Below are 20,604 nucleotides of genomic sequence, written 5' to 3'. Positions count from 1 at the left end.
AATTATGACTGAACATTGTTCTCTGGCAGGGCGCTGGGAGCCAACCCTCTGCACTGTGACTGCCACATGCAGTGGCTGTCCGACTGGGTGAAGAGCGGCTACAAGGAGCCTGGCATCGCCCGCTGTGCCGGGCCCGGTGACATGACCGACAAACTGCTGCTCACCACGCCGTCCAAGAAGTTCACCTGCACAGGTAAACGTACGCTGTCAACACACATACAGTACTGTAGCACTGGGACACATGCACATGCCAGATTTGTTTATTGAGTGTATAAATGCACTTTATTAGGTGTCCAAAAACAAAAGCATGCACACACATACTTTGCAGACCAGCATTATTATGAAGTGCCATCAAATACACATTTCGATGAGGACTCCTAGAGGAAAACCATGTATCTCCAAAATGTCAACTTTACATGGAGAAAAAAAAAACAGCCTTGTTTTAACATTTGTGACGGCGCATTTTTAGTTTTTACAGGGTTTTGTCAGCCGATGCCAGTGATGGTTTTCACTGGACGTCAACAACATTTTTAAAGGGGCTCTGTGTAGGAATCAGAAATTGTTTGTTAACAGCGACACCTGTGGACGTTAAGTCAACGACAGTCAGCGTCCTTGCAGCTCACGCTTGTGCTCGCACTACGTAGACGCGATCAAGCATCGGTCAAAACAGTGAGGCGACACACACCAGACTGAATGTGATTGACAGCTTAAACCACAGTATCACTGTATATTTCACATGCTTGGCAGTTATGTTAGCTTACCTGTCCAATAGGAATTTTGCCAGCTCGGGGTCTGTTTTAGTACCCAAAACCAAACGAAGGTCCCTCCATGAATCGAAGGACAGGCCGATGTTGATCCTAGTTTTCCCCCGACGTGGGCTCAGGTTCTTCACATTAAAAGCAGTCTACAGGCTGATAGAAGAAACCCAGAAAGTTGCAGAAGGTCTCATTTCATAGGTTACAACCTGTTCACACATTGTCAATAAAAAACGATTAAAAAACTTTTATAAGTGTAAAAACTTACATACAGTCCTTTGAACTCGCTTGTGAGCATGATCGTGACTGTAACTCATCATACTGCAAAATGCTACTGACTGTTGACCTTTAAACCTTATTATATCACGTTAACTATGAATACATGACTGAAACCTATTTTTAACCTAATCTAACTGACGCACTGTAGAAGTCCCGGGGCCTTGTGGTTTTCTGGTGCCAGGTAAAGTAGCCAATCATATCCCAGTACTTCCTCCTCAGTCTCTCCTCCTCCCCAGCTCCTCCAGACAGTCCCGGCCCAGTTTTCCTCGTCCTTTTGAGCCCTAACGCCTCGTTTCCACATAGCTCTGTGTACGTTTATGAGTCAACCGGAAGTTCATTCAATCCTATGGGAACCTCTGGGATCTTCGATATGTTTCCCTTTTTTTTCCCGTACGTAATTTGCCTCAAGTACGCTGTGTGCCACAGGAAGTTAGCATGTTATGCATGTTAGTGAATTAATAAACTGATTGATGAATGTAATACAACTCTATTTATACATTTTTTTCTAAGTGAAAAGTTCAACGGCATATTTGTGAACTATTTTGTTAAAGAGGTATATACTATATACTATATGAACTTGGAATAAATGTACCATTGTAAATGTGACTCGTCTATACTGGATGGCGAAAAACAGACAGTAACTCATAGATATAAAGAGTGTTTTATATACATGTAGTAGCTTCTCTCCCATATCTGCGATGGTGTTTCTATCCATCCAGAAAGGGATTCCTTGTGTTGAACACTAGGGGGGCGTAATCTGAATACTATACGGATATACGGACACAAAAGAAAACTGTGTGGAAACGAGGCGTAACCGAACAGAACCGCTGTGTTTCCCATTCAGCCCTCATGTTCTGACCAGTATTGTGTGTCCCAACTGTTGGAACTTGATGTTCTGTCATGAAATTTGGGAATATGTTTGTCTCCTGTACATGTCATGGCCCTGCAAAGTAACATGTCTGCAAGTCTCGCTTATTGAATCCATACACCTTTTAATAATCTCCTTGTGCACACGTTTTTTTAGCATAAATTAGCATATATTTCACATAAATAGACAATATTTCATAATGACTGTTAAAATATTCAAAGTGAAATGTCAAAAATACATACATAGCAGCCAGTGGGGAAAAAACACCATCTTTTGTCTGCAGCACAAAAAGTTGACTTGAGTTGATGCAGGTCCCTGATAATGTACAGCTGAGTGAATGTATGTCAACCTATGTGTTCTGACCCGTCTTACTCTGCCAAATGTAGAACATTATATGAAGCTAATCGTCTCTGTGGTGTGTGTGTGTGTTTTGTGTTTGTTTGCATCACACAGGTCCAGTGGATATGAGCATCCAGGCTAAGTGTGATCCCTGCCTGTCCAACCCCTGCAAGAACGATGGCACCTGCTCCAATGACCCGGTGCACTACTACCGCTGCACTTGCCCCTATGGCTTTAAGGTACGCATACTGTGGAAAGCCAAAACAGTCGTTTTCACTTGCAAATACTGCGATTATAAGAAGCTGTTGTTCTTTGAAAGCACTAAATGTCTGTGTGTGTTTGCATTTAGGGACAGAACTGTGAGGAGCCCATTCACGCCTGTATCAGTAACCCGTGCCTAAATGGCGGCACTTGCCACCTGAAGGAAGGAGAAGGGAGCAACTTTTGGTGAGAGACAATTTTTTTTGCTTTTATCCCTATATGGGTTATGTCAAAGAGGCTTTCCAACTATTTTACAAGTGGATATCAATAGGGCTGTCCTCGACCAAAGAAATTCTTAGTCGACTTACACATAAATGATTTTGTTGATTTCGACAGATCTGTAAAACTGAGTTTCTCCACAAAGAATCTCACTAAAGCACCACTTTAAATCTTGTGTTTAACAGATATGTGCTCATAGGGTTTTCTGATATTAGTCATTCAGCGTGAAAAAAAGCATAAAAAACAACTAATCGACTAAAGAAATCTCAGTCGACTAAAACCAAAACTACAGATTAGCCGAATAATCGACTGAGAGGGGGCAGCCTTAGATATCAGATTACTGGTCTCAAGGAATACTACTCAACTTTATGAAAACTGTGTAATGTCTTCTGTGGCTCTGGACGGAGGTTTCTAAAGTCTGGAAAAATAACCCCGATGAAGTCATTAAGGTTATCTCAGATTGGATTTGAGGCTTCAAATTTACAACAGAAAGTTGTAGCACCTAGAGTTGTATTATGGGAATCGTAGGATCCACCCTTTTTGTAGTTTGATCTATGTTAGGGACTAAAGGCCATTACATACTGGCAGCGTTTTATTCGCACGTCAATATATTTTTAGTACTTTGACACGGAACGCGAATATTACGTGGCGAAAAAGTGCCGTAATTTTTTTTACGGAACAAGGACGATTTTCTGAGCGTTCGCACGAAGGCATCAACCAATCACTTTGTGTGGAACCAGTTGAGAGTTGCACCTTTATGTATGAAACAACAACACGGAGGCTCCGTAGCATGGATGTATAAAGAGAACTGGATACAGCGTTGTAGGCTGTGGCGTAGTAGAAATTTATGGCGTTACAACAATTTGCGTGAACGCATTATTATCGCGTTAACTTTGATAGCCCTAATCAACATATGTGTTAATCCAATAAGTCTTTGCAACTTTATGTGGAGGTTCCCAACATAAAGCCTGCATCTTTTTGGCAGCAGTGATGCCCGTTAGGAGAATACGTCTATTCCAACATGTTAATTTTAATGAGAAGGTTAGGCCGTTAAGTATCGCAGTAACAGGAGGGGAGCTGACGCCTGTCTGCGCGCTCCAAGCTGATTTTAACCACCCACACAGACAATTAGACCAGCCCAAGATCACACCCCCTCCTGCTTCTCTCTTTCCTCGCCCTCTCTCTGTCTTCTCTGTTACTTTTTCATATCAGTCTTCCTCTCCATGTCTGTATTTCCATCTTTGCACGCTTTCTCTTCCTTCTCCAGCGTCGGGGTGGAATATTTATCGTGAAGGGCTGTCGTTGACTATATAATGAGATATTAATCCACCCGAGTGTGTGCCGCATAAGAGCTCTTTATTAGACCCATAATATACCACTCTGTATGTGTGTGTGTGTGTGTGTGTACGCAGTAATAAACCTGAGTAGTAGTTACAGAGTTGAGGCACGCTCACGTTAACAGAATAATGACTCTCTACTGGGGATATGTAGATGGAGCTGACACTGCTGTTATGAGCTGCACGCATTGAAAGTGTATGTGTGTGCGTGTATGTGTGTGTGTGTGTGTGTGTCTGTCTTTGTCATCCCAAAGATTTCTGTTTCTCAATGTTCTGCATGCGGCCCTACATGTGTTTATCCTTCGATACCTGCTTACTGATGTGTGTGTTATCTCAGGTGTGTGTGTCCAGAGGGCTTTGAAGGCGACGGATGTGAGATCAACATTGACGACTGCGAAGACAACGACTGCGAGAACAACTCCACCTGCGTCGATGGAATCAACAACTACACATGCATGTGCTCGCCAGAATACACAGGTAATACCCACGTGACTCTCCAGGACAACGCAACAATCCTGTAGGTTTATGTTATGGCCACCAGTTTTAATTATTTCAACTTTGTTTCTGAGGGAAATCATTTTCCTTGGTGCATCATTTTGGTATGGCAGATGGCTCAAAATACTACAATACCCATGAGCCTTGGCCACTGTTGCCATGGAGAAGAATACAGTCAAGAATCAGAAATTAAAACTCAATTGATTTGAGCTGCAGGTTGTGTTGTCAGTTTTCCCCTTAATCTTAAACTTTCTCCCGTCGTTAGCTGCAAACGTAAAATACTTTTTAGCTCAGTGATTGGATGTGTCTTGCCAAAATGCACCTTGGGAATCGTAGTTAACTTTTACCTTGAAAATTTTATGTACAAACAAGCTTGTACCTTGACTTTTTATCAAAGAACCAGATATTTTCGAACACAGTCGTTCATCTTTTGTTCTACTGATGAGTTTAAAGGATAACTTATTTCTTATTTCCCCATGTTTTTGGGTCTAACTGACTAATGGGGACAACTATTTCTGAAATTGGTCTAGTATTGAGGGAGTTCGATGAAACAAGGGCAAGTAAGCAGCGTCAATATAACGTTATGTCCACTAAAAGTGCTTGTTTTTGTCACTGACAGGCTCAGATTGTTAGAATTGTCTGACAACATTATGGAAAGGACCCTACAGAGTTTGTTATTGTGTCCAAGTCCTGCTCAAGGAAAGGTCTGGTTGTGAAATCTGAATATCCGTATACTCTGGTTCAAATAAATACAGGCAGCCATCGAATTCAAAGACCTCATCCACATTGTCAAAATCATCTAAATATTCAGCCATGATGTTGACAATCTGTTAGATAACACTAAACTCAGTTTCTTTACTCCAACACAACAAACTCTGTCCGGCTGTCTTCCGGCAACTCGTCACCTCGCCAGATTTCAGAACGAGAGACTCTTTCCATAATGTCAGACACTTACAGTATAATAGAGAGTCAAAGTCCCGCCCCTTCCGTTGGACCACCATGGGACCACATTTCGGAAAAAATATGTACAGTAGGCGAGAGACAAATAATATTTTGATCCTTTTTGAATTGCTCCATGAATTGCACACATTATGTTTGTGAATTTAAAAGATAATTTTGCGAATCAAGAAAGTCTCAGTTTGTTGTAAAACTGTTGAAGTATGAATACGTAATTAGAAAGACTACAAACCCAAAAGTCGCGTAAGTGACGTCTCTCTCTCTGAAGCTACGATGCCTGTGTATTTCGTACTGGGATGTACTCACGCCAGCAACGGGTGTCGTTCGTTCTTTCGTTTCCCGGCTGATAAAAAGACCAGTGTAAAACACATCAGGTGAGATAACGTTACACTTGTGCGTGGTCAGATGGAGTTCACTGAGCAGTTTCACACAAAACTATATGATACCACGACAAACCCACGACAAATTGTGACTTTCTTGAAATGCAAAATGATCTTTTAAATTGACAAACCTTATATGTGTGATTCATGGCGCAATTCAAACACGATGAAAACAATATTTGTCTCTCTCCGTTGACTACAGTTCATATTTTTTCCAAAATAAGGTCCCATGGTGTCCACCGGACGTGGAGGGACTTCACCTCTCTATAACAATCAGAGCCTGTCATGGCAAAAACCAGCACTTTTAGTGGAAGTAAATAACGGTGCCAGCGTAATAGCACCATATTAAAGCCCGTGAGCAGCTGCTGTCTACAGCGCTCTCACTCAATACTGGACCAATTCCAGAAATTGTTGTTGCTATTAGTCAGTTAAACATAAGGAACATAACATTAAAACATAGGAAAATAGGGTCCAGCTGTAGAAGTGCTCCAAGTGTGAGTCACGTAACGTTGTGTATGGGAAGAATAATTGGGACTTTTACTTCTCTACTTGCCCCACTTTGCAACAGTATGTATGTCACATTTAAGGAAGGCCTTTTTACAGTAATAAACTGCAGACAAATCATATTTGTTCTAACTAACATGGGTCTGTTGCTACTTGTTTGTCTGCTTTTGCACTGTGCTAATCACCTCTGACTGCTAACCTTTGTGGCGGTGTTCTCTCTCTGTCTTTTCTATGTCTCGCTGTCCTGTGTCTCTTTTCGTGTCTCGCTCTGCTTTCTATCATATGTCGTCTGTCTTTTTTTTTGTGGTTGCAGCTGCTACCAATGAGGTGGAGAGAGGTTAGTCTGTTCTTCTCTCTGTCCTTCCTGTCCCTCTCTCCTTCCTTCCTTCCTTCCTTCCTTCCATCCTTTCCTTCCTTCCCTCATTTCCTGTGCTTTATCCACGCTGCCCAGAAATGTTCGCCGTCAGTACCACAGACTGAACATACTGTATGCAGTCATGCTCCATGTTAGCAGCATGTCCTTGATGTTCAAACAGACCGCTGAGTGTTTAATTCATCTTCTCAGATGTCTGGGTGTTATTCCGCTTGCTGCTTTATGCATACATGTCACTACTAAAGTAAATAATGTGTCATAATATTCCAGGTGAACATTTTGACATTACAGGAGAAGGCTGGTGATTTTCTATGATTTTGTTGTTGTCAAATATTCCCATAAAAAGACCAAACTTCCATCTTATTATTCCATCTCTCAATCTGCCTGCCTGACAGCCACGAGACCATTCGTTCCTCCAGAATACATAAATCTTTAAAAACGGATCACTTTAATTTTTTTTAAGGGCTCAGTGATATCAGATATAAACAGCTTGGCTCTAAAGTTTTTTATCAAACTTTACTCAGACAGGAGTAAATTGTGCATTTGGTGGAGACTAGCACGTATCTGGATGGTGTCCTAGTCTGCTGCCTGCAACCTAAATATCTAACTTACTGTATACCACTTCAAAACTGTTCTTGTGACTAATACGACTACTTTTTGGTGACCAACTTGTTATAAGCTAGTCTCACATAGAAAACAAAAATATGAATGCAAATAATTTACATATTCATGTAAAATAAGAAACACAACTGCAAATACAATTAAAACTTGCTAAAAAATCTGCGGAGTGGGACAAGACCCACTGTTAAATTATAACGTATGTGAGGATTCCCTTTTAAGAATAAGAATCTATTAAAGGGATAGTTTGGGTGTTTTGAAGTGGGGTTGTATGAGGTACTTATCCATAGTCATTGTATTATCTACAGTAGATGACGGTCAGCAAGCCCCCAGTTTGGAGAAGCAGACAAGAGGACAAACACAGGTGAAAAGCAATATACTGCTGTGGACGGGGCCGTGAGCAGAACGTATTTTAGCCTCCTAAAAGAAAGGCCCATTGTACGCTATATTCAGAATATTTTCGCCGGTTTACCTTGCCGTGAGACAGCTATACAGTCTATGTTACCGACAGGGAACTGAAGCCGTTATCTATGCTCTCGCCAAAGCCACCAGACTCCATTGAAAAAAACAATAATTTTACCCCGCGGAACTCAGGGGTTGCTGGTCTACCGCTGCCTCGATTGGTTAGTCTGTTTGTGTCGTCACACAACAGCACATACAGACTAACCGATCGAGGCAGCGTTAGACCAACAATCCCGTGTTGTGCGAGGTAAAATTACAGATCCGGTTGCTTTCGCAGAGCACAGATAACGGCCTCAGTTCCCGATCGGAAAGCGCTGTCTGACGGCAAGGTAAACCGGTGAAAATATTCTAAATATAGCGTATACTGATATGGATTGTTTTTAGGTGAGCCTTTCTTTTAGGTGCTAAGAAACATTTTGCCGTCATACAGTACATTGCTTTGATTCCGTGTCGGTACTCCTGTCTGTTTCTCCATCCTGTGTGCTGACCGTCATCTACTGTAGGTAATACACTGACTGTGGATAAGTACCTCATACAACCCCATTTCAAAACACCTGACCTATCCCTTTAAGCTAATATGACTGCTTCCAAATAAGTGAGGTAGCGCTGTTACTGCTGCAATAGAAGCTCCAAAGCACAAACATGCCTCTCCCATTGTTTCACACACGTTCATCATTGATCCCCAGGTGATCATGTAATTATTCCCAGAATGGACTTTGTGCTGTCAGGAATATTGGTTTATTCCCTGATGCCTCATCAGCGATTTGTTCGGAGTTCAGAGTTTCAGGAACGTTGGGATATACGCGCGGGATATCATCAGGAATATGACATTCCCAGAGATGAGATCATTTATCAGAGTGCTGTGTTGGTCCTGGCCACAAGAGAGTCATCCATCATCAGAGTACACACACACACACACACACACACACATTTCTGGGCCTGCAGTACAGATACATACAGTACTGCATACACACACTGAGATGCTCAATTGCACAAACACTGTAAAGGCGGTAGAGTTGGCAAATATTGAGGTGTTTTATATTATAATTTCACTTTATTATTTATTATTTTTGTTAATGGTATGCAAAGTATTGAAACGGTGTTAAGATGATTTGTGTGTGTGTTCCTAGGGGAGCTATGCGAGGAGAAACTGGATTTCTGCGCTCCAGAGCTCAACCCGTGTCAGCACGACTCAAAGTGCATTTTGACCCCTCAGGGATACAAGTGAGTGGACTACACGCACACGCACACACACACGCACGCATGCACGCACGCGCACACACACACACGTATGCAGAGTTAGTGGAGTTAGCAGTGTTTTCTTGTTTCTCTCCCACAGGATTTGAGTACTAACATTTCTCGTACTGAAATAAATGAGTCGCTGGTTTTTCCCTGCAGGGATAAGCAGTGTGTGTGTGTGTGTGTGTGTGCGCGCGTGTTTGTGTGTGTGTGTGGAGGGGAGGTGTTTGGAGTGTGATTTGGGCTCCCTCATAAGGTTTCCTCTCCAGATTTTATCTAAACCTTGCTTTAGTTTTACTCCCTTGCGATGTGTACTGGGGTCAGTGTGGTGTGTCTCTGCCTCTGTATGTGTGTGTTTGTGTGCTCCGTTGCTAAGCTATATAAAGTTATCAACACTTAAGGCCTTTACACACCGGGGGCGTGACGAAAAAACAACAGGAAAATGCGTGAATTTGCGTACATAAAAACGTACATACAGTCCCTTTAAGATTACGTCCCTTCTTTGCAGCATAATATACACGTTCTGTGTGAAATTACTCATGACAAAAACAGTTTGAAAAAATGTCTTGACGTGCAAATTAATCACACGGGAAAAAAAACGCCTTCGGTGTGTAACAGCCTTTAGACATAATGATGTCTGGAAGCCAGTGCTCATCATCAGGCATCTTGAAACCTTAAACTTTCATTGTCTGTCCTACATTTCTTTCTGTATTCTGGCACGTGGTTAAGATCAGGGTTGGGTTTGTGTGTGTGCGTGTCATTAATACGTCTTTGTACATCCTCCAGATTGTCTGTGTGTTTAACCAAGAAGGCTGCTGCTCAGTCTGAGGATTAAAGCTCAGTATCAACTGTGTTTGTATGCGCGTGTACATTTCAGGTGTGAGTGCACTCCAGGCTATGTAGGTGAGCACTGTGATCTGGACTATGACGACTGTGAGGAGAACAAGTGTCAGAACGGAGGTCAGTGCATCGACGCAGTCAACGGATACACCTGCGTCTGTCTAGCGGGATACAGGTGAGGTACACATCCCAGCAGGTACTCACACAAACTGATGATGATATCAAAGTACTACTCTCTTCACCACAGTGTCATAATAATAGTATTGTGCAGTGCTGACGATGTTTTAAAACATTTCTAACATTTCTGTATATCCATCTATCACAAAGTTACCATATCATTGTGTGGTAATGAATTTTGGGTGGAAAAAAAGATTTTTTATAGTAAATACTCTCCTCCATGTTTGTGAGTTCTGGGTTTGATTTCCCAACATTGTTATAGCTTGTAATTCTTTTTAACTCGTAAATCTCAGATTTTGAATTGTCCCTGAAAGCAGCAACAAAGACAGTTTTTAAAACAGTCTGTGTTCGCAGATGTAGCACCCCAAGTTGGCAATAATATAAGTTTTAAAAAAACAAGAATAAAGACAACATTAGATAAGACAAACCTTTATCGATCCCCAGAGAGGAAATTTGCTTACCTGACCCTGTCAGATGGTTTGTTACACAGAACCATCTCAGAAGCCATCATTGGAAACTGTTTCAAAGAAGCAGGAGTAATTGCTATATTTACAGTTTCTAAGAGAAAGTTTTGTTTTAGACATAGACAATGACGGAGAGGAATCCATTAAATGGATAAATTTGATAGAAAACTGAGATGTTTTATACAAAGGTAGATGAAGATTGTCAGCCTGTCTGGTTGGGTAATTATGGAATTGAGAGTTGTTAAAAAAAAAATTAACTCATACCTAAAGGGACTATTTGTAACTTTCAGAAATGCTTGTTAACAGCGACACCTGTGGCCGTTATGTCAACGAAAGTCAGCGTCGGGCTCGCGCTTGCTCGCTCTAAATAGACATGAACGAGCATCGCTCAAAACAGTGAGGCGACACACGTCAGCTAAAATCACAATATCACTCTATATTTCACCTGCTTGGCAGTAATGTTAGCTGACCAAACGAAGGTCTCTCCATGAAACAATGCTGATCCTAGTGTTGGCTTTTCCTGCTTCAGCCCCGGCACCGACCCGCTTTTCCTGCCTCAGCGGAGGCCCGGAGGCTGAAGCAGCGGGGCTGAGGCAGGAAAAGCGGGTCGGTGCCGGGGCTGAAGCAGGAAGAGAAACGTTATCGCCTCGCGACCGCAGCCGGAGGGAGACACCGGCACCCGGAAAACCTCTGTTGGTCTGGAGGAGCTGCAGCAGTTATTTCTGCACAAACGTCCACTGTACATTCACTAGATAATCTCAGAGCTACTAACTCTTCTGCAGTGTGTAGTGTGCGCGCATGAAAGTGAGGTGGAGCGAGAACGAGGCAGAAGACAAGCAGAGGAGCGGTCTGAACAGCGTAGCCACACGCGAGCGCGCATATGCGAGCGTGCATGGGATCCCGACCCGGTAGATTTATACCTGTAAAAGGATACAAACAGTCCCTTGAATGTATCACCATCATACTTGTATATAATAATTAAAGAGCACAATTTTAGGTATTTGTATTCAATGTGTGTGTTTGTGTGTGTCTGTGTGTGTGTTGCAGCGGGTTATTCTGCGAGTTCTCTCCCCCGATGGTCCTTCCTCGCACCAGCCCATGTGACAACCACGAGTGCCTCAACGGGGCGCAATGCGTCGTCATGGGAGCGGACCCCCGCTGCCAGTGTCTCCACGGCTACGAGGGCGAACGCTGTGAGACGCTCGTCAGTGTCAACTTTGTCAACCGCGAGTCCTACTTGCAACTTCCCTCCAGCCTCCTCTCGCCGGAAACCAACATCAGCCTACAGGTGTGCGCTTCATACCGAGTCTCATAATTTAGAGGTTTTGGTTCACTGTCAACGCTCTCGTAGCGACGTTTTCCGACGCAGGAGGCTGCTGTTTTCAGCGATAAAAGCTAAAAAAAAAACATTGTACTCTACCTGCTCTGCACCCAACGACAGAACTGTGAAAGGGTTAAAGTTGTACGACGAAAACACTGACAACTCCCAGACCGGACAACGCCGTGGTAACGACCTGTCAATCACAAGGAAGCCACGCCCCCTAAAGCACACCCTGCTTTATGGTCTATTTGACTCTAAATGGGACCATCATTTACTAAATGAACATCATACTGTATTGAAGAAGACTTGAAACTAGCGATTGAGACCATAAACTCATGTTTACAATGTTTACTGAGGTAATAAATCAAGTGAGAAGTAGGCTCATTTTCTCTTAGACTTCTATACAATCAGACTTCTTTTTGCAACCAGAGGAGTCGCCCCCTGCTGGCTATTAGAAAGAATGCAAGTTTAAGGCACTTCTGTATTGACCTCACTTCTCAGGCCCGGAGGTTACCCACTGGTCCCAACTGGTCGACTCTCCTCAGCATTGGCCATGCAAGGTTCAGGGCTAATTTAAAACAGTAGATGGCGTGTTGAGTCATTTTCAACCCACGAAATGCTATGTCATATAATTTAGTTCAGAGCTCAAAAGACACGTTTAAGTGTGCAGTACTGTAGAGTACCTGTACATTTTGCGGCTGAATTTGAATGCGGGACATTTACTTGTAACAGGAGTAGTTTTACATTGTTGTTTTTGTACTTTTATTTATTTAAGGTAATTTACACAAACATCCCGCTGTGTTTTCAGATTGCTACAGATGAGGACAGTGGCGTGTTGTTGTATAAAGGGGACAATGATCACATTGCCATGGAGCTGTACAGGGGACGCCTGAGGGTCAGCTACGACACCGGATCATACCCTCCTTCTGCTATATACAGGTACATGCACATACAAGCAGAAATGTCCAACTTCACATGATTGATGATAGAAACGTTTAGACCGAATTTCTCTCTCCCTCAGTGTGGAGACAGTGAATGATGGCAGCTTCCACGCTGTGGAGTTGGTAGCATCAGACCAGACTTTGTCTCTGTCCATCGACGGCGGGCTGCCCAAATCCATCAACTCCATCAGCAAACAGTCCACACTCAACATAGACTCTCCGCTTTACCTAGGAGGTAAGGACCCGAGTATAGTGTGTGTGTGTGTGTGTGTGTGTGTGTGTGTGTGTGTGTCTGAATGACTGAAAACAAATACATAATCGATACCACTGCAGGTCAAAGAGGATAACTGCATAGATTTATGTATTATTCAGGAAAATCTGGTTTATTTGCAAAGACAATTATAAAGAAACAGGAATATTTGTAATATATTATTGTCAAATAAAGTCCTTTACATTCACATTGTTGGTCATGTGTGATAAATATATCGTAATAACAGGACATAAGGCAGATTTTTAATTGATCTCTTCAAATGTGTGCTGTTGCATTATTTTGAATATTTACTGGTTCTGTGTATTGATCGTCACACAATATCCTGCTGATAGCCAAAAATAACAAAAAAGGATGTTTTTCTATTGGAGCAAAGGCCAACATAGACTAACTTAAAATCCCTGGCATAAAACATCAAACCACAAGTAGCCTTGATGTGCATTTTTATCCTGATTTGAAATTTGAAGCCCACAAAAAATATCACTAAAAGAAACCTTGATTCGTTTTAAGAGTTTTACCAAAATACAGAAAGAAAAAGATAAACTGCAGATTAGACCGGCCTGCCAGAGGAAAGAGGCATCCCAACGCTTTTCATTTTCAAACTAAAACCTAACACATTTTAGCCTAGTATTCAAATAACTATTAACACTAATTTTACTATTTAATCCGTTGTCTTTATCCTTTTAGGGGCCACTAAAGCTTTTTTTCCTGAGTCCAGTGTATTTTTTTAATGCTTTGTAATTGAGCGCTGCGTATTTACACTGTGGTAAAAACACCAGCAGCGTGATGAGGCGCCGAGCGTCTATTCTGCGCCAACCGCTGCACGTTTGGCATATTTTTTCAGGTCGGGACAGTTGAAAAATCTTCAACTTTGGTTAAAACACTGCACTCGTCACTGTCACTTTTTACCCAGCTGCCCAATCACAGGGGCGAGACAAATAGTCTACCACACAACATGATCAAATGTATTTATTATTATTAGTATGTTGTGGTGTTATTGTGTATGTTATGCTGTTGTTTTTATTGTTTTTAAAGGTGGACTTTATGTTCTCCTCATGTGTGGAGCACTGGACCAAACCAATTTCCCCATGAGGGATAATAAAGTTGTTTCCATGCCCATAAAATCTCATGAACCCACATAGACCGGCCGATTTGTCCTCTCTCCCTACGTACTTCAGCCTTCCCTTCATCCAGAGCAAGCACTCTACCTTGTGCCGACATGTATACTTCTTTGGATATTCTGTATCATAGCAACCAGACGCACTTAAAGCGTCTCAGCTGGAAAAACGCTGCACCTCCAAAGTGCTCTCAAGCGCTCCTGTTTTCAGAAGAGCGCCTGGCGTTTTCAGCCGGGAAAAACGCTTTGGTGGACACAGGCCCTTATGTGTGAAACGCACATTGCAATCTTGCACAAAAGCCACTATATAAAGAAAATTTCATCTGATTGACTTTGTGCACTTCTGGTATATACTTATACTGTATATATATATATGATATATGATATGTACCTTGTGTAATTTGATGCTCTAATCTCTCTCATCCCTTCTTCCTCCAGGAATGCCAGAACGTGCCTCAGCCTCCGGGGGTCTCTCGTCTCTGCAGCATAGCTCGGGCGGACGCAACGGCACCAGCTTCCACGGCTGCCTCCGTAACCTGTACATCAACGGGAAGCTCCAGGACCTGGGGGCCGGGCTGGGGACAGGGGCCCCAGGCTCCGGGACCGCACAGAGCACCACCAGACAGTGGCTGGGCCACGGGGTGGAGCCGGGCTGCCAGCCCTGCCAGAGAGGGGCCTGCGTCCAGGGTGACTGCCACCCAACGGGACATCGTGGCTTCACTTGCACCTGCCACCCGGGCTGGACGGGAACAGTGTGTGACCAGCAAGTCAACAACCCCTGTGATGGCAACAAGTGAGTGTTGTCTATGTGTTGGTGTGTGGGTGATTACAGTACTTGTATGAGTTTAAACACCACAGTTTTTTTGTCCAAGACCCGAAGAGGGATTTAGCCGGGAGATCTGTCCACATCTTTTATCTTTACTGTCTCTCCCTCCTCCATCCTCAGGTGTATCCATGGTACCTGCCTTCCAATCAACTCCTACTCCTACTCGTGCCGCTGCCAGCCTGGTTTCGCTGGCGTACTCTGTGATGAGCAGGACCAGGACGCAGCTAACCCCTGCAGTCTGTCTCGCTGTAAACACGGCAAATGTAGAGTGTCGGGCCTGGGCAAGGCCTACTGCGAGTGTAACAGTGGATATACAGGGGAGGCGTGTGACAGAGGTGAGAAAAAAGAGGGGATACATGCGTATGCGTTTACAGTAAACTGACTCACATTCTCCTAAGAAATAATATCTGTTGCTGTACACGCTTTTGAATTTCTTTAATCCTCTTAACAGCACCTCTTCTAAACTTCTGCTTTGCTGTCTGTTACTTTGTGTGTCTAACAGTGTTTAATGTCTCTGCGTTAATGCTTTTAACCCGTTGCTTTTTCAACTCAGCATCTCCTGAGCCTTCTCTTAATCCCTCGCGGGGGATAACTCAGGTGAGACTGCCTGGTCACATCCCGCTGTCTGTCGCCCTCTTTTTTTTCTCATTTCGTTTCTTGGTTCCTCTCCAATATAACCCAAAATACGTCCACCCACTGCCCCTGCTTCACCTTGTTTTCCTTGCTTTTTATTTTTCATCTTCTAAATTACGCACAGCAATATGATAACTCAAAGGTAGACATAGTATCTTATTTTAGAATGATTATTTTTTTATCATCCAAGATAGACAATCAAGGTAGAGTATTAAACTCTTTTAAAGGTAACTGGTCTCTTCTAAGATATACAATCTATTTGTAACTAGAGTTGTCAAGAAACTAGTCTGAAATCAGGACTACATGGTTATATCCCAATATCGATAGTACATAAAGAAGCAGAAATATCCATAGTAACTCCTGCATTTTGCTGAGTTAAAAGACAAATTATTTAGGTAAAAAAAATGATTTCACAACTCTCATGTCGTACTCCATTGGCAGATTTGTTTTTTTGATACTAGCAAATTTCTCAACATTTCACAGTATTTTGCTTCGTTATAGCAAGGGATTTTTTCAGTGTGTCATCCTTCATGGCGGCATTTTGTCTCATTTGAATGTCCTCTTCTTGTCCTCTCTACATTTAACTGACATGTTGAGTTACTGTTTAGTTGTTTACATTAAAGCTGCCTTCACATGATAACAAATTTGCTCTTTGCTCACCGCGAGCTTGGGCGCAGAGCCCTTTACAAAGGCAAGGCTCAGCGCAGGTATAATATGCCATCAAAAAGTGCGTAAGGAACACCCTTCACTGTTTCTAGGCAACAACCGTTGCAGCTGTTATCTCATTGGTTGCTCTTTGAAAGGTCAGCGGCAACCAAGGTCAAAGTTGATGTAATTTGAACTTTGAGCGCAGCACTTGGTGGCAATTTTGAGCGGTGTGCCACACCAAGGGTAGCGCTTCCGCCTAGTCTGGCCAAACCCCCGGGAAGAGCGCCGGTCGTTGATCCCTATTTTCGTAGTGGCCAAACGGCGGTACTACAACTTCCGTGTCCGTCACGTGATGCCATTAGGCCCAATAATACTTTTTCCCTTAGACTTACATTGGGAAAGAGACGTCTGTCGGAATTTTTTTTTGAGGTGAATCAACCTGCCAGTACGAACACTTGAATAGCCCTTATTTAGATCATGAGGTCCTAAAAGTTGTAAAATGCACTAATAGTCGAATCCAGAGTTATTTCCCTTCCTCCGTTCATGTGAATGAGACCCAGACTGAGGCTGGAGCAAGGGCTGGGAAGCGGAGTTGGCAAGCCGTGACGACAGCATGACATTGTGACCCAGTGACCGAGCCATGTGACCGAGCATACGCTACTGCGCCTCTATGGGCCAATGGTTGCGGAAGACCGCCGGAAGATCCGGGTAATTTTCCAGTCGGAAGTCGAGCCGTTTTGGCTTCATGCGCCACTGAGCAACTTTCATAGGAATGAACGGGGCCCCTTCTCCAACGCTGTATCCAGTTCTCTTTATACATCCATGAGTCTGGCACCACTCTCCCCATAGGAAAAGAATGGCACAGCCAGCGCAGAGCGATTCTGATCATGTGTGGGCGGCTTAAGATCACTATTGTCATTGTGACGTTGTCGCTTCAAAGCGGTTAAAAGCGTGGATAACTTGTAACCTCCCTGTTCCCTCCTCATGCCTGCAGAGGTGGCCTGCCGAGGGGAACGGATCCGAGATGTCTACCAGAGACAGCAAGGCTACGCGGCGTGCCAAACCCAGGAGAAGGTCTCCCGCCTAGAGTGTCGGGGCAGCTGCCCGGGGGGAGCAGACGGACAAAGCACCTGCTGCACCCCCCTCCGCAGCAAACGCAGGAAATACACCTTCCAGTGCACTGACGGCTCTTCTTTTGTCCAGGAAGTGGAGAAAGTGGTCAAGTGTGGCTGTACAAAGTGTTCCTCATAAAAAAAGAGAAGAGAAAAAAAAAAAAAAAAAGAGACAACACCCTTGGCAGATTTCCTCTCCTCCAGATATGTTTTATGTTCTTGCCCGCCTTACTTGATCCCCCTTGTCCAAGGTCCTGATTCCTCCTGAGAAAACCCTCCACAGTCCCTTCCCCCCCACCATCACTGTTTTTTTAAAAACCCTTAAAAAAAAAAAAAGAAAAGGCAAAAAAAAAAAAAGAGAAACAACTTAAAAAAGAGTTTCTTTTCTTTGTCAGTGCTGGACTGATGATTGATGCTTCCTCGGTGGGGATGTTGAATTGTATTGTAAAGTACAAAAACAGACTTATTTTTTATTATGAAGTGGAGAAAAAGACAAAAAAAAAAAAAACACAAGAGTTGACTTTTTCCTTCCATCTTTTTGTTGGTCATGATGACTCCAATGGTGTGCCACACTGTCTCTTCCCCGGAGGACTGACCGGTCACTGACGGCTGACCGCTTCCTGTAGACTCCCTGCTTCCTGTCTGTGAGTTGTGTGTTTTAGGAGTAACCTTAACTGGTAGTATCACAGACTCACCACTAGGAGGAGCTGCATTAAGGTGCACGGGGAGACGGCAGGCAGTGATAACCCCCTACAACACAAGAAACCACCACTGTAGTCTGACGTCTCCCTCAACAGACCTCCTGAACCCTCTGAGACTGTGTGCACGATCCGACACACAGCTGTGCTCAAACTTGTGGTATTTTTTACAGCTACTGAACAACACACACACACACACACACACACACACACAAACACACACACACACATACAAATGCTCTCACCTGTAGAAGAGTTCAACATAATACCTGCCAGGTTAAATACAGTACTCTCTGTTTATCTACCCCCCAGTCATGAATGACAAGTATTTATTGTATCATAAATACCTGTACTTATTCAGTAGATCCCCTATGTATCAATCTGATTCTTTTAATATATATTAATTTATATTTGTCCTTATTTTTGTATTAAAAAGACATAATCTGTCAAGATAGCTGAACTAACAAAATGGTGTCCTTTATTTTGGTTGAAGAGAAGTTGTTTTTTTGATCACTGAAACTATTGTGCTTGCCAGAGACCTTAGTTACATTTTAATCTGCAAATGTGACGTGAAGACATTGTATATTTTTGTCGCGTTTCCTGAGAGTTTGTACTGTGCCATTACCAGAAGGTCTTTATATTAGAGTATAAATGTATAGATAATTTCCCTACCTATGTATTTCACACACAGATCTTGTGAGTAGCATTGACCCTAGAGGATGCTTAGAACTGTTTTTACCTTTTTAACAAATTTATGCTTAAAGAATACTGTGACTTTTTCTAAATGAAACTACTTTGTTAGCCCCTTGGTCTCCGATGTTAACATGTTGCTGCTAAGTTTTTGTACCGTAGACTTGGATCCTGATCTGTATGTTATATAGAACTTCCTGCTCCTACTGTACGGGGGCACCTTGTGTAACAGATAAATACGTCCCCCCTCCCCCCACCCACCCACCTCTACACATGTGCGTTGTGCTTTATATTCCCCTCTTCTCCATCCCCAGACTAATGTCAGTTCCCTGACTGATGTTTGTTTATTAAACACAATATTTACCTCACATTTCTCACCTTTTGCTTTTTTTTGCAAGTCAGAAATGTTTCCCTCGACATAATGAAGACAATGATTTTTAAAGATTTTAATGTGGACAGTAATCTTCCATTATTCTTTAAAGATACGTTGCATAAAATGGAGAATACAGCAGGGACTGTGCGATATGCCTTCATCCTTACCTTCCCCTCTTTACATCCCCTCTCGGTCTCTTGTTAAACATTTAAAGGGATAGTTTGCATGTTTGGAAGTGGGGTTGTATGAGATACTTATCACTAGTCAGTGTATTACCTCCAGTAGATGGCGGTCGGCACGCCCCCAGTTTGGAGAAACAGACAGGAGTACCGACACGAGAGCAAAGCAAAGAAAAATGCATTTCAGCCTCCTAAAAGAAAGACCCACCTAAAAAAAATCTATATCCGTTTAAGTGTACACTATATTTAGAATATTTTCCGATGGGGAACTGAACTGAAAATGAAACTTTCCTATACTGTTTTGTCATCTGAGCCTGCTGGCTTTGAAGAAAGCATAGATACGTTTCACTTTCAGTTCAGTTCCCCATCAGAAAGGTGAAGGAAAGAGCTGTCTGACAGCAAGATAAAGCAGTGAAAATATTATAAATATAGCGTACACTTAAACTGATACTGATTTTTTTAGGTGAGCCTTTGTTTTAAGTGGCTAAAATATGTTTTACTTTGCAGTACATTGCTTTGCTCTTGTGTCGGTACTACTGTTTGTTTCTGTAAACTGGGGACGCGCCGACCATCATCTACTGTAGGTAATACACTGCCTATGGATAAGTACCTCATACAATCCCACTTCAAAACACCAAAACTATCCCTTTAACCTTCTTCTGTGACATTTATAATCCGGATCTGATCTGCTCGTCCACACTCCCTTAGACCAGTTTAGTCCAACTATGTTTCTTATTGCCAACAAAACCCATGAAATGAACAAAAACAACAATGATCTTTTCCCCCACTAACTGTTGTCTGTGTAGCCTGATATACAGTAGTTTATTCCTCTGTGTCCCAGACCTCCACACATCAATAAGGCCCACTGTTGCACTGGTGACATGTTCCTTCCTTATCATGAACATGGGCGCTTTAGTGTATTTGAGTTAATCCCACAAACACCGTCCTGCTGGTGTAAATACTCGCTAGCATACCAAATGTGTATTAATCCGCAGCTGTAAATAGTTCTTCAAGAAATGCACTATTTGGACTTGTTTTAGTTACATATCCTTAAAAACTGGGGCCCAGCTGTTTTATTTTACAGTATTTTGTTAATTATTTTGTCCTTATGTATGAATAAAACTATATTTGTGACCATTTTTTTGAGATTTATATCTTCAGTATTGAGAGACAGACTAACGCGTTGTTGTTTTTCTTCTTTTCATGGGATTTGTTGACAAAAGAATATACA

The 20,604-nt window shown here is 42.7% G+C and overlaps 1 protein-coding gene across 9 annotated transcripts in view; it reads left to right on the top strand.

The window, feature by feature from the left end:
• slit2 (slit homolog 2 (Drosophila)) overlaps positions 1-18,026 on the top strand; it is a 112,197-nt gene extending 94,171 nt beyond the window's left edge. For 4 of the 9 annotated variants that reach the window (XM_037764832.1, XM_037764834.1, XM_037764831.1 and 1 more), the window contains 13 exons: positions 30-193; positions 2,356-2,480; positions 2,591-2,688; positions 4,396-4,535; positions 6,708-6,731; positions 8,978-9,071; positions 9,964-10,101; positions 11,615-11,855; positions 12,697-12,827; positions 12,910-13,064; positions 14,653-15,007; positions 15,161-15,375; positions 17,316-18,026. In XM_037764832.1, the coding sequence (XP_037620760.1) occupies positions 30-193; positions 2,356-2,480; positions 2,591-2,688; positions 4,396-4,535; positions 6,708-6,731; positions 8,978-9,071; positions 9,964-10,101; positions 11,615-11,855; positions 12,697-12,827; positions 12,910-13,064; positions 14,653-15,007; positions 15,161-15,375; positions 17,316-17,572 (2,137 nt within the window). In that variant the 3' untranslated portion in view covers positions 17,573-18,026. Of the gene's footprint in view, positions 1-29; positions 194-2,355; positions 2,481-2,590; positions 2,689-4,395; positions 4,536-6,707; positions 6,732-8,977; positions 9,072-9,963; positions 10,102-11,614; positions 11,856-12,696; positions 12,828-12,909; positions 13,065-14,652; positions 15,008-15,160; positions 15,376-15,593; positions 15,638-17,315 lie in introns of all 9 variants that reach the window. The other 5 variants (XM_037764835.1, XM_037764837.1, XM_037764833.1 and 2 more) reach the window with 2 other exon arrangements.
• The last annotated feature ends 2,578 nt before the right edge of the window (positions 18,027-20,604 follow it).

Source organism: Sebastes umbrosus, chromosome 3, assembly GCF_015220745.1.
Source record: "Sebastes umbrosus isolate fSebUmb1 chromosome 3, fSebUmb1.pri, whole genome shotgun sequence".
Classification (NCBI taxonomy): Eukaryota; Metazoa; Chordata; class Actinopteri; order Perciformes; family Sebastidae; genus Sebastes; species Sebastes umbrosus.
This window is presented reverse-complemented; position numbering and strand designations above follow the sequence as displayed.